This window comes from Antrostomus carolinensis, unplaced genomic scaffold, assembly GCF_000700745.2.
Source record: "Antrostomus carolinensis isolate BGI_N321 unplaced genomic scaffold, ASM70074v2 scaffold26400, whole genome shotgun sequence".
In the NCBI taxonomy this organism is placed as follows: Eukaryota; Metazoa; Chordata; class Aves; order Caprimulgiformes; family Caprimulgidae; genus Antrostomus; species Antrostomus carolinensis.
The window spans coordinates 11,124-22,568 of NW_010289534.1; the positions used below are offsets into that span (position 1 = coordinate 11,124).

At 51.5% G+C, this 11,445-nt stretch overlaps 1 protein-coding gene across 1 annotated transcript in view; it reads right to left on the bottom strand.

Annotated features, from left to right (window-relative positions):
* LOC104527172 (proprotein convertase subtilisin/kexin type 6) overlaps positions 1 to 11,445 on the bottom strand; it is a gene marked incomplete at its 5' end in the record, with an annotated part of 24,593 nt that overhangs the window by 6,854 nt on the left and 6,294 nt on the right. Inside the window, 8 exon segments of the mRNA XM_029085696.1 lie at positions 1 to 2; positions 5 to 85; positions 2,082 to 2,218; positions 2,460 to 2,648; positions 3,516 to 3,633; positions 4,152 to 4,255; positions 5,870 to 5,970; positions 7,644 to 7,856. The exon segment at positions 1 to 2 is cut by the window's left edge and continues 82 nt beyond it. Coding sequence (XP_028941529.1) covers positions 1 to 2; positions 5 to 85; positions 2,082 to 2,218; positions 2,460 to 2,648; positions 3,516 to 3,633; positions 4,152 to 4,255; positions 5,870 to 5,970; positions 7,644 to 7,856 — 945 coding nt within the window.

An 11,445-nucleotide genomic window follows, 5' to 3' on the forward strand; every position in this document is an offset into this window, starting at 1 on the left:
CTCCCACGGGACTGGGGGCCACCCATCATGGTGTAGGGGTGCTCGGCTGTCCCGTAGAAGAGGAGACTCCACTCCTTCAGCTTCCCTGTGGGGTGGTCACAATGTCACCCATCCCAGTCTCCACCCTACTCCTCCCTGGGGGGCCCCCCAGTGCAGCCCTGGCTTTGGGGGAAGCAGAAGGAGGATGGATCAGACCATCAGGGCTTCACCACTCGCCTGGCAATGTAGAAGCAAACAGCAAACACCCAGAAATGTTCATGAGCCCCTGAGCTCCCAGCCTAGAATGCAGCCATTTTAGGCACCAACGAGGGATTTTTTACGCTATAACTCATCTGATGAGCCACAGCATCACCAAACCCTTCATGCCCAACGTACAGAGAGAACCACTAACTTTAAAAGCTCCATAATGGAGGATTATTTCTCTCTGATAAAAGCTGCCCAGCACACGCTGGATTATTTCTTGCTGCTGTTGCTCCAGCCCCCCGCTCCTATCTGACATGTCAGAGGTCTGAGCTCAGCATACCCCAAAACCACAGGGTTGGGGACCCCCACAGCCTTACACCCACACCAGGGTCCTCCCTGCCCCACACTGCTTTGGGGAGGGGGTCCAAAAAACACTGTTGCTTCTTTCCAACACTGTTTTTCTTCCAATTCCCCATCAATACAAGTCACCTCACGCCTGTGGCACGCTCAGCTTTAACCACTAATCCCTGCCTTTCCAGGAAGGGCTTAACATTTCCAACACCCAAATCCCTTGGCTCTCCCCAAAGGGTTGAGAGGATCCACCTGCTGCAAGATGGAGAGGAGCCTGTGAAAGGGTGAGCTCGGGTGGCATCAGACAGGGAAAAGCTCATCCATACACCTCTGCTGAAAGAATTAAATTTGTTTTAAATCTAAAACGTCCCGTGTGAGGAAAGCCCAGGCTACGTGAAGGTGATGCTCACATAGTGCAGCAGTGCCAGCGACAGTACGCCCATAGTATTAATTGGTATTAAATTAACCAATTTAATTGGTTTAATTTAATGGTCTTAAATTAACATTTAATACCCATTTCTACTGCAGGCTGGGAGCACCTTCCCTCTTTTTCCTCCCGCTTTGCCCTCTCTGCTTCAAACCCAATGCAGATTCTTCGAGGGAGGCGACTTAACACGCTCGTTTTCATTTCATTTTGCAAAAAGCTGCATTAAAACCAAACCCTGATGCCTGCAAGGGGCTCAGAAACACCCGCCACAAACTGTAAATACCGGGGGAAAAGCAGCTCCGTGGGCGCTTTGCTGCTGCTCTCCGAGTTCAAAAGATTTTGGGTGAAGGCAACAAACAGAAACACTTTCTACGCAGTGAACCCCCACATGCGCCTCCCGCCAGAAAGTCGCGTGGGAGAGATTTTTAATCTACTCCTGGCTTCTTATCAATGATCGTGTGGATTTTAACACCCCCGCAACGCACGCCAGCCCCAGGCAGGATGCTTCAAGCCCCGCTGCCACCAGCCAGTGAGGCGGCTGCCCCTTCCCCACGGAGCCAGATCCTGCCAGCCCGGCTCCTTTGCTGGGAAGGCGTCAGTGAGCAAGCAGCCAAGCCGGGGAGGGTGGTGACATGGTGGGGCTGGGGACACACAGGGGGTCAGGCTGAGCCCAGCTACCCCCTGCCAGCACAGTGGCAGCCTGGAGAGGATGTATGTCTGTCTGTCCACAGCCTGAGGGGCATTGTCCCCTTGCGCCCGTTGCACAACCAACCCACGCGCCAGATGTCCCAGCAGCGAAGTAAAACAAACAAACAACAATTACAGCTCTTGGGTTTCCTCCTTTTGACTCATTACGGTTTAATTTTAGAAACCTGGCTCTTGGTTGCAACAAGTTTGCTTGTGGGAGAAAACCCACTCCCAGCTCAGCCAGACCAGCAGCCTCCTGCGCTCAACGCTTGCATTTTACTCCCATTTTTAAAAAAATTGGGCAATAGAGTTTTTGCTGAAGACCATAAAACTCACAGCAAAAGTTCCAGCCAAGTGAAGCAGCCTGCAAAGAGCTTTGAGGGTGAGGAGGACCAGTGGGCACTGGGGGACGTGGGTTCTGGGGGATCCTTACCTTGCACCGTGGGGTTGCGCACTTGGGATGGCGTGTCGTGGATCTCCAGGGTCCACTCCCCCGCTGCTCGCTCCCCCCAGCAGTGGACGGTCATGAACTCCCAGCCCTTGAACCCTTCATTGGAGTGGTCAAAAACTCTGCAATGGCAACGCCGTGCGCATCAAGAAGTGTGACTTTGAACATCTTAATTAATTGGAAAAGGTAGATGGGTAATTAAGGATTGTCAGGATCCTTGCACACACCCACCCTTACATGGAGCCCTCCTGCAGCCAAGACCGGAGCATGGCCACCACCTTCCCAAAAAACCTCAGCAAATTTGCAGCTACCTTCTAAACAAGGATGCTGCCCATCCCAGGCACATGCTCTGGCTGCTCTTACCTCCTGGCAAGGAGCTGTGACCTGGTCCCTGCTGGAGAGATGAGGCTGATCTGGAGGTCTCCCCGGCGTGGGTGGGAGATGCTGAGCCGCACCACGACGTGCTCCAGGTAGAGCACGTGCTGGTCGCGGTGCTCGGCGCAGGCGTTGCTGAGGGTGCTGGCACGCAGCACGTGGTCTGCACGGATGTACCTGCATCGTGTTGGGGACAGCGACGTGGACACCCAGTTATATTTGAACCTGGTCTCCTACTGCTTCATGGCAAAAATGATCTCATCCTCCATTGCAACACAGTGTCCTAGCACGGGAATTTGCTGAATTGCTTGATGGTAAGGAGATGGGTTTGAACTGTCTGGAAGATCTATGCCTTATGGGCTGCAAGGGCACTTCTTTATTATAATTATCAGCATGACGTTCCTCTTGGGGTTGTAATTAGTGTCTGTATCAGATAAATAGTTTCATGAACACACTTGGCTCCAAATTCCCTCGTGCTTTGCATATTCAAAGCACCACCAAAGTTTCCAAAGCAACTGCTTTTCTGATGAACAAATCAGCTTGTTCTACAGCCAGGCAGTGGGTCCATTTGGTCAGATCTTTGATCCCACCCTTTAACCTAGCAGGGACAGACCTACCAAGGATGAGATGTGAACCTAAGCTGGTTTAAACATGAAGCCAAATTCAAAGCAACCCAGACACTGGAAATTTGGGAACCCTTGCAACAAAGCACCAGTTTTTGGTGTCTTCCATCAAGACAAGCTGTTTGGTGGAAGAGAGAGGAAAGCCCAACACATCACTGCTCATGTAGGACCCAGCGGGCAAGTTGGTTTTGATCTCTCACCGTCAAGCCCTCAAAAACTCCCTGCTGATCACCTGCCTGGGAAGCAGAAGCATGGAAAGGGTAAAAATAAATCAGCTGGGCTTGTCCTGGCCACTCCAACTCCTAATTTCCCATTCAAATGCCAGTGGCTGAGTCTTTGCATCACAAGAGCCAGCTCCACCAAAGCTCCTTCCAAGTGGATGTGTGCCCTGGAAGAGACCCCCACCCCCAACACCACTCACTTGGGCACCCTGTCCAGGCTTCCCACGCAGACGTGCTGGGGAGGAACTGTCTTCCACTTCTTAGCTTCCACCACAATAGCATCTGCATCCACCAGACCAAAGCCATATAGATGGCTAACTGGAAAGAGAAAAGACTCAGAAACCCACTTGCCTTCCAAGCAGGGACCAGTAGCTCCTCCTTGGCTCTTGGCAGAGCACCCTCTGACCATCAGAGAAAATGTGGAGTTAACCCCGTTGGAGTACAAGGTGCTCTGACATGAAGAGCTCATCACCCTGCTCAACTTACACCCAAATCCATGTTGGCACCATAGAAAACCCATTGCTGGGAGCAGCCCATTGAATGGAGTAGCCAATGCAGCAGCTCAGGACAGCGTCCACCAAACAAGGCTTCCAAGCCCCCACCAAGCACGGCTTCCAAGCTTCCATCAAGCAAGGCTTCCAAGCCCCCACCACGCAAGGCTTCCAAGCCCCCACCAAGAAAGGCTTCCAAGCATTTAGCTCCACAAACTACTGCCCTCTCCTCAGCTGAGAGCAGAGATCCAGGGTGAATGCTCCCAGAAGCAAACCTCTGGAGACCTTTATTGTCCCTTTTGTGGCCATTTTCACCACACCACCTCCGCCCCCGCAGCCCCTCACCTTTATGCCCCGCGCCGTTGGTCTTCCAGTCAGCTGCTCTCAGGTGCACCGGCCGTGAGGTTTTCACCAGCAGATGTTGGACATCCCTCCAGGTGAGCAGGGGACTGCAACAACACATGGCTCATGAGATGGCTGCTGCTCCCAGTCTTCCCAGTAGCAGCAGGGACCCGCATTGGGTTAAAAAACACAAAAAAAGGTCTTTCCTGCTCCATAAGAGCAAGAATTGATGATTTAAATGATGGCTGGCCAACACTTGGGGTGCCCCAGCAGAAAGGGGTGCCCCAGGGAGGGATGCCACATGCCCACAGGCATTGCAGGATTTATTCCTGGCCAAGAGTATTTAGCTCTCATGCTCCAGGGTGTAACTGAGACAAATCAGGGAGGTTTTTTCCCCCATTTTCTTCTTGTAGGAGATGGGGAATGAAGCACATCCTGAGGCAGGATACCAGGCTCGGCAGCTTGCAGATACCCAATGCTGAGCAAACCTTCCCTTTATAGGAATAACAGAAAAAAATGCTAGAAAAAAAACCCCCATGGGTTGCTCATTTAACAGTAAAATAAAAGCCAAAGTGTTTCCAAACCCCACTCCAGGCTGGGTTTGGGTGAGGTTGGTATGTTCAGGGTGCTGGATGCTGAGTGGTTTTGAGCCCCTCCAAGACCCCAGCCCAGGGATATTGCTGAAGAATTTTCCACACTTTTCTTACAGTCAATTCTTCAACATCTCGAGCTGGGATTTATATTGCTCCCGAGTAACATTTAAGAAAAGAAATTCAATTTATTCCTTTTCGTCATAATGGAATGCCTCAGCACCAAGCTCTGCTACTTAATGTTGCGTTTTATGCCTCAGCTAAACAATTCAAAAATTACATCTAAAGCTCTTAATATTATTTGTAATGAAAACAGCATCTCCGGAAACCTGCTCACCCGACCTCAGCACTGGGATTAAACTGGAGGAGAGGGACTGGAGCCGACATGCCGCGATTGCCGTGCCTGGATTTAAGTGCAGGGCTGCCCTGAGGCTTATTCCCAGCTTTATTTTTATTTCCACCCCATAAAAATAATAATAAGCTCATGAGAAGATGCTCCATGGAACAACACGGGGATGCCTAAGGGATGAGCTTGGTTCCCCATGGGGGCTGCTACTGGGCTGGGAGACCACAAAGGGATTGGGATGGGATTGGGATGGGGACAAGAGGCCCCCCCCAGCTCGTTTGAACTGGGGAGCACGTCGCTGCTGGTCACACCACGTGGATTTTTGACATTATGCAAAAGTAGTCCTGTTCCCCTAGAAATGAAACACTCGCTGGAAACCCATCACTTCTACAGACATTTTCCATTTTCCGTGATGTTTTCTGACTTCCCCCCCCCAGGAAGTATTTGTACAACTCCTGTTGGAGACGGCTGTCAGCGGTTTCAACGCACCAAATGAAAAGCCTGACTTATCTCACTAACCCCAACTTTGCCAACAGATGGCAACAAGTGAAGAGTGAGCTCAATAAAACACCTGCAGGAAGATTAGATGCAAAACAACAACGTTGTCTCAAACCTTGCCAAAAAGGAGCAATTTAGAATAACTTTGCCCCATCTTGAGTTGCTCCAGAGGTAAAAAAACAAAACAAAACAAAACAAAACCCTTTTTTCTTTCTGGTTTTGCTTGCCAACTACTAAATTTGGCAACAACCCCCTCCGAGCCAAGCCGATAGCGAGGTGACACTTACTTTGCCTCCAAAGCCAAAGCGATGATGCCCGCGACCATGGGGGCAGACACGGAGGTGCCGGTGTGGCCGTCGGTGCAGCGGTGCCGGAGATCTGTGGTGACCTGTGGAGAGAGGAGCTGCAGTCCCCACGCTGCTGGAGATCATAGAATCCCAGACTGGTTTGGGTTGGAAGGGACCTTAAAGCTCATCCAGTCCCAACGCCCCTGCCAGCAGCAGGGACACCTTCCACTAGACCAGGTTGCTCAAAGCCTCATCCAGCCTGGCCTTCAACACTTCCAGGGAGGAACAGCCACAGCTTCTCTGGCCAACCTGGGCCAGTGTCTGACCACCCTCACAGTGAAGAACTTCTGCTCCAGGTTTGGGTGCTACCCCATGGAGCACCCCAGCTTCACTTTGGGGAGCTGACCCTGTGGGTACCCAACCCCTGCCATGGCTCCCATGTCACTGAGGTGCTCTCAGCCCCAAAAAATGGTCTGCAGATAGATTTGGCACATTAAAAAAAATCCCTTCTTACATTTTCCTTTGCTCAAAGGTGCAAAAACTATTTGAAAGGGGGAAAAAAAGTCAATTTTGCTGTGGATCAGCTGGAGAAAAAGGCAGGGATGGGGTGGTGTGAGGAGAGCAGAGCTGGTGTAAGTATGCACCCCTGGGTGCAGGTTGAGCTGTGCCATATTAAATGTTTTCCTTCAAAGCTCCAGTTCCTGGTGTCAGGTGAGAATTTCCATTTGCATGGAGAAAATAATGGAAAAAAATGGGAAAAAAAAAGAAAAAAAAAAAAAAAGCCATTTCCAGCTTTTTCATTTCAAGGCAGAACACAATGCTCAGATACCAAAAGCCTGGAGAGAGGAGGTGGGCAAAGAGATGCTCCCTTGGTGACATTTTTAAAAGGTTCCTGGGTTTTCAGTTAATCTGGTATTTTTTTTGGTGGGGAACATACCAGCCAGTTTCTCCAACCCCTGGACAAAGCCGCTTTTTTGCCCAGTGATGCTCCAGCAGCTCTGGGCTGGTGCTTGCCTCAGCTATGAAAAGCCATGAAATGGCCCCAGTAAGGCACTTGGATTTTGGAAATAAATATTTTAGAGGCCAAACAAATCCCTCTTGAATTAAAAAAAAAAATTAAAAAACAAAAAAAATTTGCAAAAACCACACATTTTTTGTCAAAAAACTAATTTGGGTGGAAAACTCCCTTCCAGCTCATGTAAGGCACGGTACTGGTGGAGGATGTTTCACTGCCTGAGGTTGGGATGATGCACAGGGACATGGGTGGTGAAACACTTTCCTGTGACAAGACCCCAGCAGCTGTTGGGACAGGGCAAATACAAGCTGGGCAGCAGGGAAAACCAGGCTGATCCACACGTGTACATCCTGTCAGGCAATTTCTGGGCTCCAAAAAGTCTCTGCTCCCCATTTGGGGTTGCCACATTCATGCCAGACACCTCCATCCTCCCTCTTTTTCCTCTCTCAGGCTAAAAATCCTCAAAATTCTGTATTTTTTTTTAAAGCAAGGGACAGTGAGCAAGCACTTTGGGGAACAGGTAAATATTTGCACAGGTATTTTTGCAACCCTCCAACCCTTTCACTCATTTTCCAGTGAAAACACCACATCCCTGAGCTCTTCCCAAGGATCAGAGCAATTTTGACCCCATCATAAAAAAAAACCCACTGTGGGGCTCCGAGCAAAGCCCAGCTCTTCTAACCAAGCCATCATCCAGCCCAGTCACGTTAGAAAACATCCAGAGGATGTCACCCCACTCGATATTGGGGTAAAACTTACTATTTTCCGCTCATAAAAAGCCCCGCTGCTGTAGGTGGTGGCGAGGGTGGAGGCACACTCCTCCAGGTACCAGGGCTTGTAGCCGTTCTCAGTGGTGCTGCTGATGGAGATGGTGTAGATGCTGTTGGTGTAGCCGTCACAGGAGCAATAGTCACCTTCTCTGCCACCGTTCCCAGATGCCCAGACGAAAATGGATCCCAAACCCCTGCGGCCCTGCGAGCAAAGAGGGGATGGGGGGTGAGAGGAGATGTTTGACCAGGATGGGAAGCCACCTTGGCACAGGGAGGAAGGGGCAGCCAGCCCTCACCCGGTGCTGGGATGCCATCAGAAAGCCTGATTTTTAGGTCAGGAGATAGGGTTTGGTTAGGGTAGAAGGATGGGTCCCATCCTGCCCAATGCTCAGCACCCCCAAACGTGCTCCTCGGCTCGGCCAGCCCTAGTTTTACAGGCAGTAACTCCCCGTGAGGATGGGAGAGCCTCTGGCAATGGGGATTTTGGTATCTTCCATGGGCTCTCCTGGGGTAAAACATCTCGTAGAATCCCAGACTGGTTTGCGTTGGAAGGGACCTTAAAGCTCATCCAGTCCCAACCCCCCTGCCATCAGCAGGGACACCTTCCACTAGACCAGGTTGCTCAAAGCCTCATCCAGCCTGGCCTTCAACACCTCCAGGGAGGAGCATCCACAACAGTCTCAGGTGCTCAGAGCCCCTGGACCAGCAGTAACACCAGCGTGGTGCTTCCCGGGGGTACAGGCATGGCAAGAAGCCCCCCAAAACCCACATCTCCCTCACCTCAAGCCCACAAAACCCCTCATGAACCCACCCAAACCATCAGAAACCTTCCCCCAGCCTATCTTTTAGGTTCCTTTTGTTTGTTTTCTTAATTTTTGTAATCCCAGCCTTTTCTCCCCACCCTCATCACTTGGCAGGAACATCTGATGGAGCCATCCCCATCGGCTACAGCTGCAGGAGCCCACTGGGAACTGGGGAGGTGGGAGGGGTGCACCAGCCACACAGACCTCCCTGGAGCTGGGGGAAAGTCCCGCCTGGCAGCAGCAGCCACGATGCCAAGGAGGAACCCTTAAAGAAACCAAGGGCTTGTCCCTCCATCCAAACTCCTTCCTGGAGCACCCAGGAATAACCCAACCCCGTGGAGGTTCACAAACAAGGTGCCGTGATCCCAAGGGAGGATTTTGATGACCCAAGGGAGGTTCAGGGAAGGAAATGAAGTGGCTGGTTCAGTTCCCTGCCCCATAAGGCATAACTCTCTGGGGAGGGCAACATGCTGCCAGGTTTGGCAAGCGATGGAAGCAGACGGTGGTGATGGAGCAGCCCCATCCTCTCCGCAGCTACTCCTGCCACGTTGAGATTTCGGCGCTAGCCTGGGCAGATCTGGTGTTTACCTCCCTCCCACTGCTCTGCAGTGGCTTCCTCCACAAAAACATAATAATCATCATCATCATAATAAAAAAGCAGCTTTGCTCTGGAGGAATTCAGTGGGATTTATTGTGGGTTTTAAGCGCTGAAGGGAGAGGGATGGTTTATTACCTGTCTCGCCCTCCTCCCGGGCAGAGGCTCTCGGAGCTGACCCTGCCTCTGGATACACAGGCTAAGTCAGGCTCTTTCCTCACTTTATGAAAGTTTTCATTATCTGGGCTGCCTCCCAGCCAAACTGGGTGGGTATTTCCCTAGCAAAGATTAAACAGAGCTGTCGGGAGCTCTGCAAGAAAAAAAAAGTGCAATTGCAAAGAGAATTAATGCCTTGTCCCACAACATGGAGAGCTCAACCCAGCTCTCCAGCCCAACAACTCCACTGCTGGTATCTCCAATCCTGCTTTCCAGGGTTTCCTGGATTCCTGGGGCAGCAGCATCTCAGCCCACATGCTCGGCACAGGCAGAGACCATCCAGCTCTCCAACACTAAAACCCACCCATCTTCGAGGAGCAGCCCTGCAGCACGCAACCCAAGCTTTCCTAAATCACTGATCAGAGGAATAAAACCAGACACCAATTGCCAAAGGCGTGCATAGACGTAGCAAGGATTTTGGTTGGGATCAGTAGATGAGGAGCCCAGATCTCCCTTGCATCCCACACCCCAAGCGTCACAGCTGCTCAGTCCTGGTCCAAACCCACATCCCCAGCATGCCAGGGCAGGGTCGTGCTGGAGGAAAGTGGGTTTGGAGCCAGCATGGTTGCACGAGGACACAAACAGGCACAGAAATGACACTACAGCAATGCCCATCTAACACTTGACTGTGAGAGCTCACCACATATCACAACTCCCTCATATTGGAAAAAACCCACTCTCTCAAACAAGCCAGCTATGAAGATTTCCATGAGCAGACCCCAAACACTCCACTTCTTTATTTGCCATCCTCCTAAGTCAACACCATCCCAGCAAGGAGCTCCTGGCTGCTATAAAACCTGGATCTGAGCATCATTTAATCCAAGGAATCCCTCCCTGGCCAAGGCTGGGGATGACCCAGTTCACCCCAGCAGCGCACTGGTGGGATGAGGGATGCACAGCATCTCCCTGCTTCCATGGCACTGGTGGGGTTTGGGTGTTTGCCCAACGGCACTCCATGAGAGCCTAGGATAAATATCCCCTCGTTAGCTTGGCAACTAATAAAGTGTGGCTGGGGGAGCAAGAAACAAGATGATAAATTACCCCAGCGCAGTCCTATCGCTAATAGATAAAGGTTATTTGAATGTTTCCATTAAAAACTCTATTTTAAGGATTTATAACTCGGTTACAGCTGTTTGCTTGGGCTAAAGGTGGCGGCCAACTATCTGCTTGTGGTTTTCCTCGTTATTTAAGCAGTCATTGGCAATTAAGAGCTGTGTGTGTGGGATAGTGGGTGCCACAAACATGGGTGGCAGTGGGGGACAAGGGTGGGAGAGTCTGATGTCCCCTGGGAGATAGAAACGAGCATCCCAAAGCAACGGGGCTGCTGCCCATTTGCTCCCGCGTGGAAAAATAAGGTCTAAAAAGCAGCTTGTTCCCCGCCCCTGTATTTACACGGCGTGAACTCCCCGGCACTTCAATGGATTCCTCGGCAGGCTCACCGCCCCGGCAGGAAATCAAGTAAATAGTGGGAAAAACACTCCACCCTATTTTTAGATAAAGGGCAGGCTGCATCGCCCTGGCCACGGCCGCTCCGAGTCCCAGCGCTGCGAGAAGAGGCAGCAGCAAAACTGGGGAGGGGGTTTCAAGTCCAACCTGGGGTTGTTGGTGGTAAAACCTCAACCCCAAATTCATTGAAGCACGTGGGGGACACCCATTGCGGAGCCCCGAGTCACCACGACACTTACCCATGGCACCTGCCGAGCTGCCAAGAAAGGTCTTTTTCCCCTGATGTTTTTAGGCAATATTGGGTGTTTTTTTAAAAGCACCCCAAAAAAGAAGGGGTGCGGGAAGGCCAGGGCATCCCCAGTGGGGATTGACAGCTGTCAGTCATGCGTGACACCAGCTGAGCCCCTCTGGCTGAATGACTTCAGGGAATTTTCCCTGTGCCCCCCGGATCCTGCAGCAGCACCCATGTCCCCCCCTGGTCATGACACAGTCGCTCATTTTGGGTGGAAAACCAGGGAAAAGCTTAATGTGATGGAGACCCCCCCCAAGGAAAGGATATGGGGGCTTGGGGAAGGTGATGGAGACGCTGGGGGGACATTTTGAGGTGCAAAGTCACCCCTTCCAGAACCACTTCGGGTTTTTCATCCCAGCAGAGCTTCGTAACTCAACCTGGGGCCTCCCTGCTCTGCCCGGCACCCGGCGCTGCCAAACGCTCCCACCGGGGCCGGCCG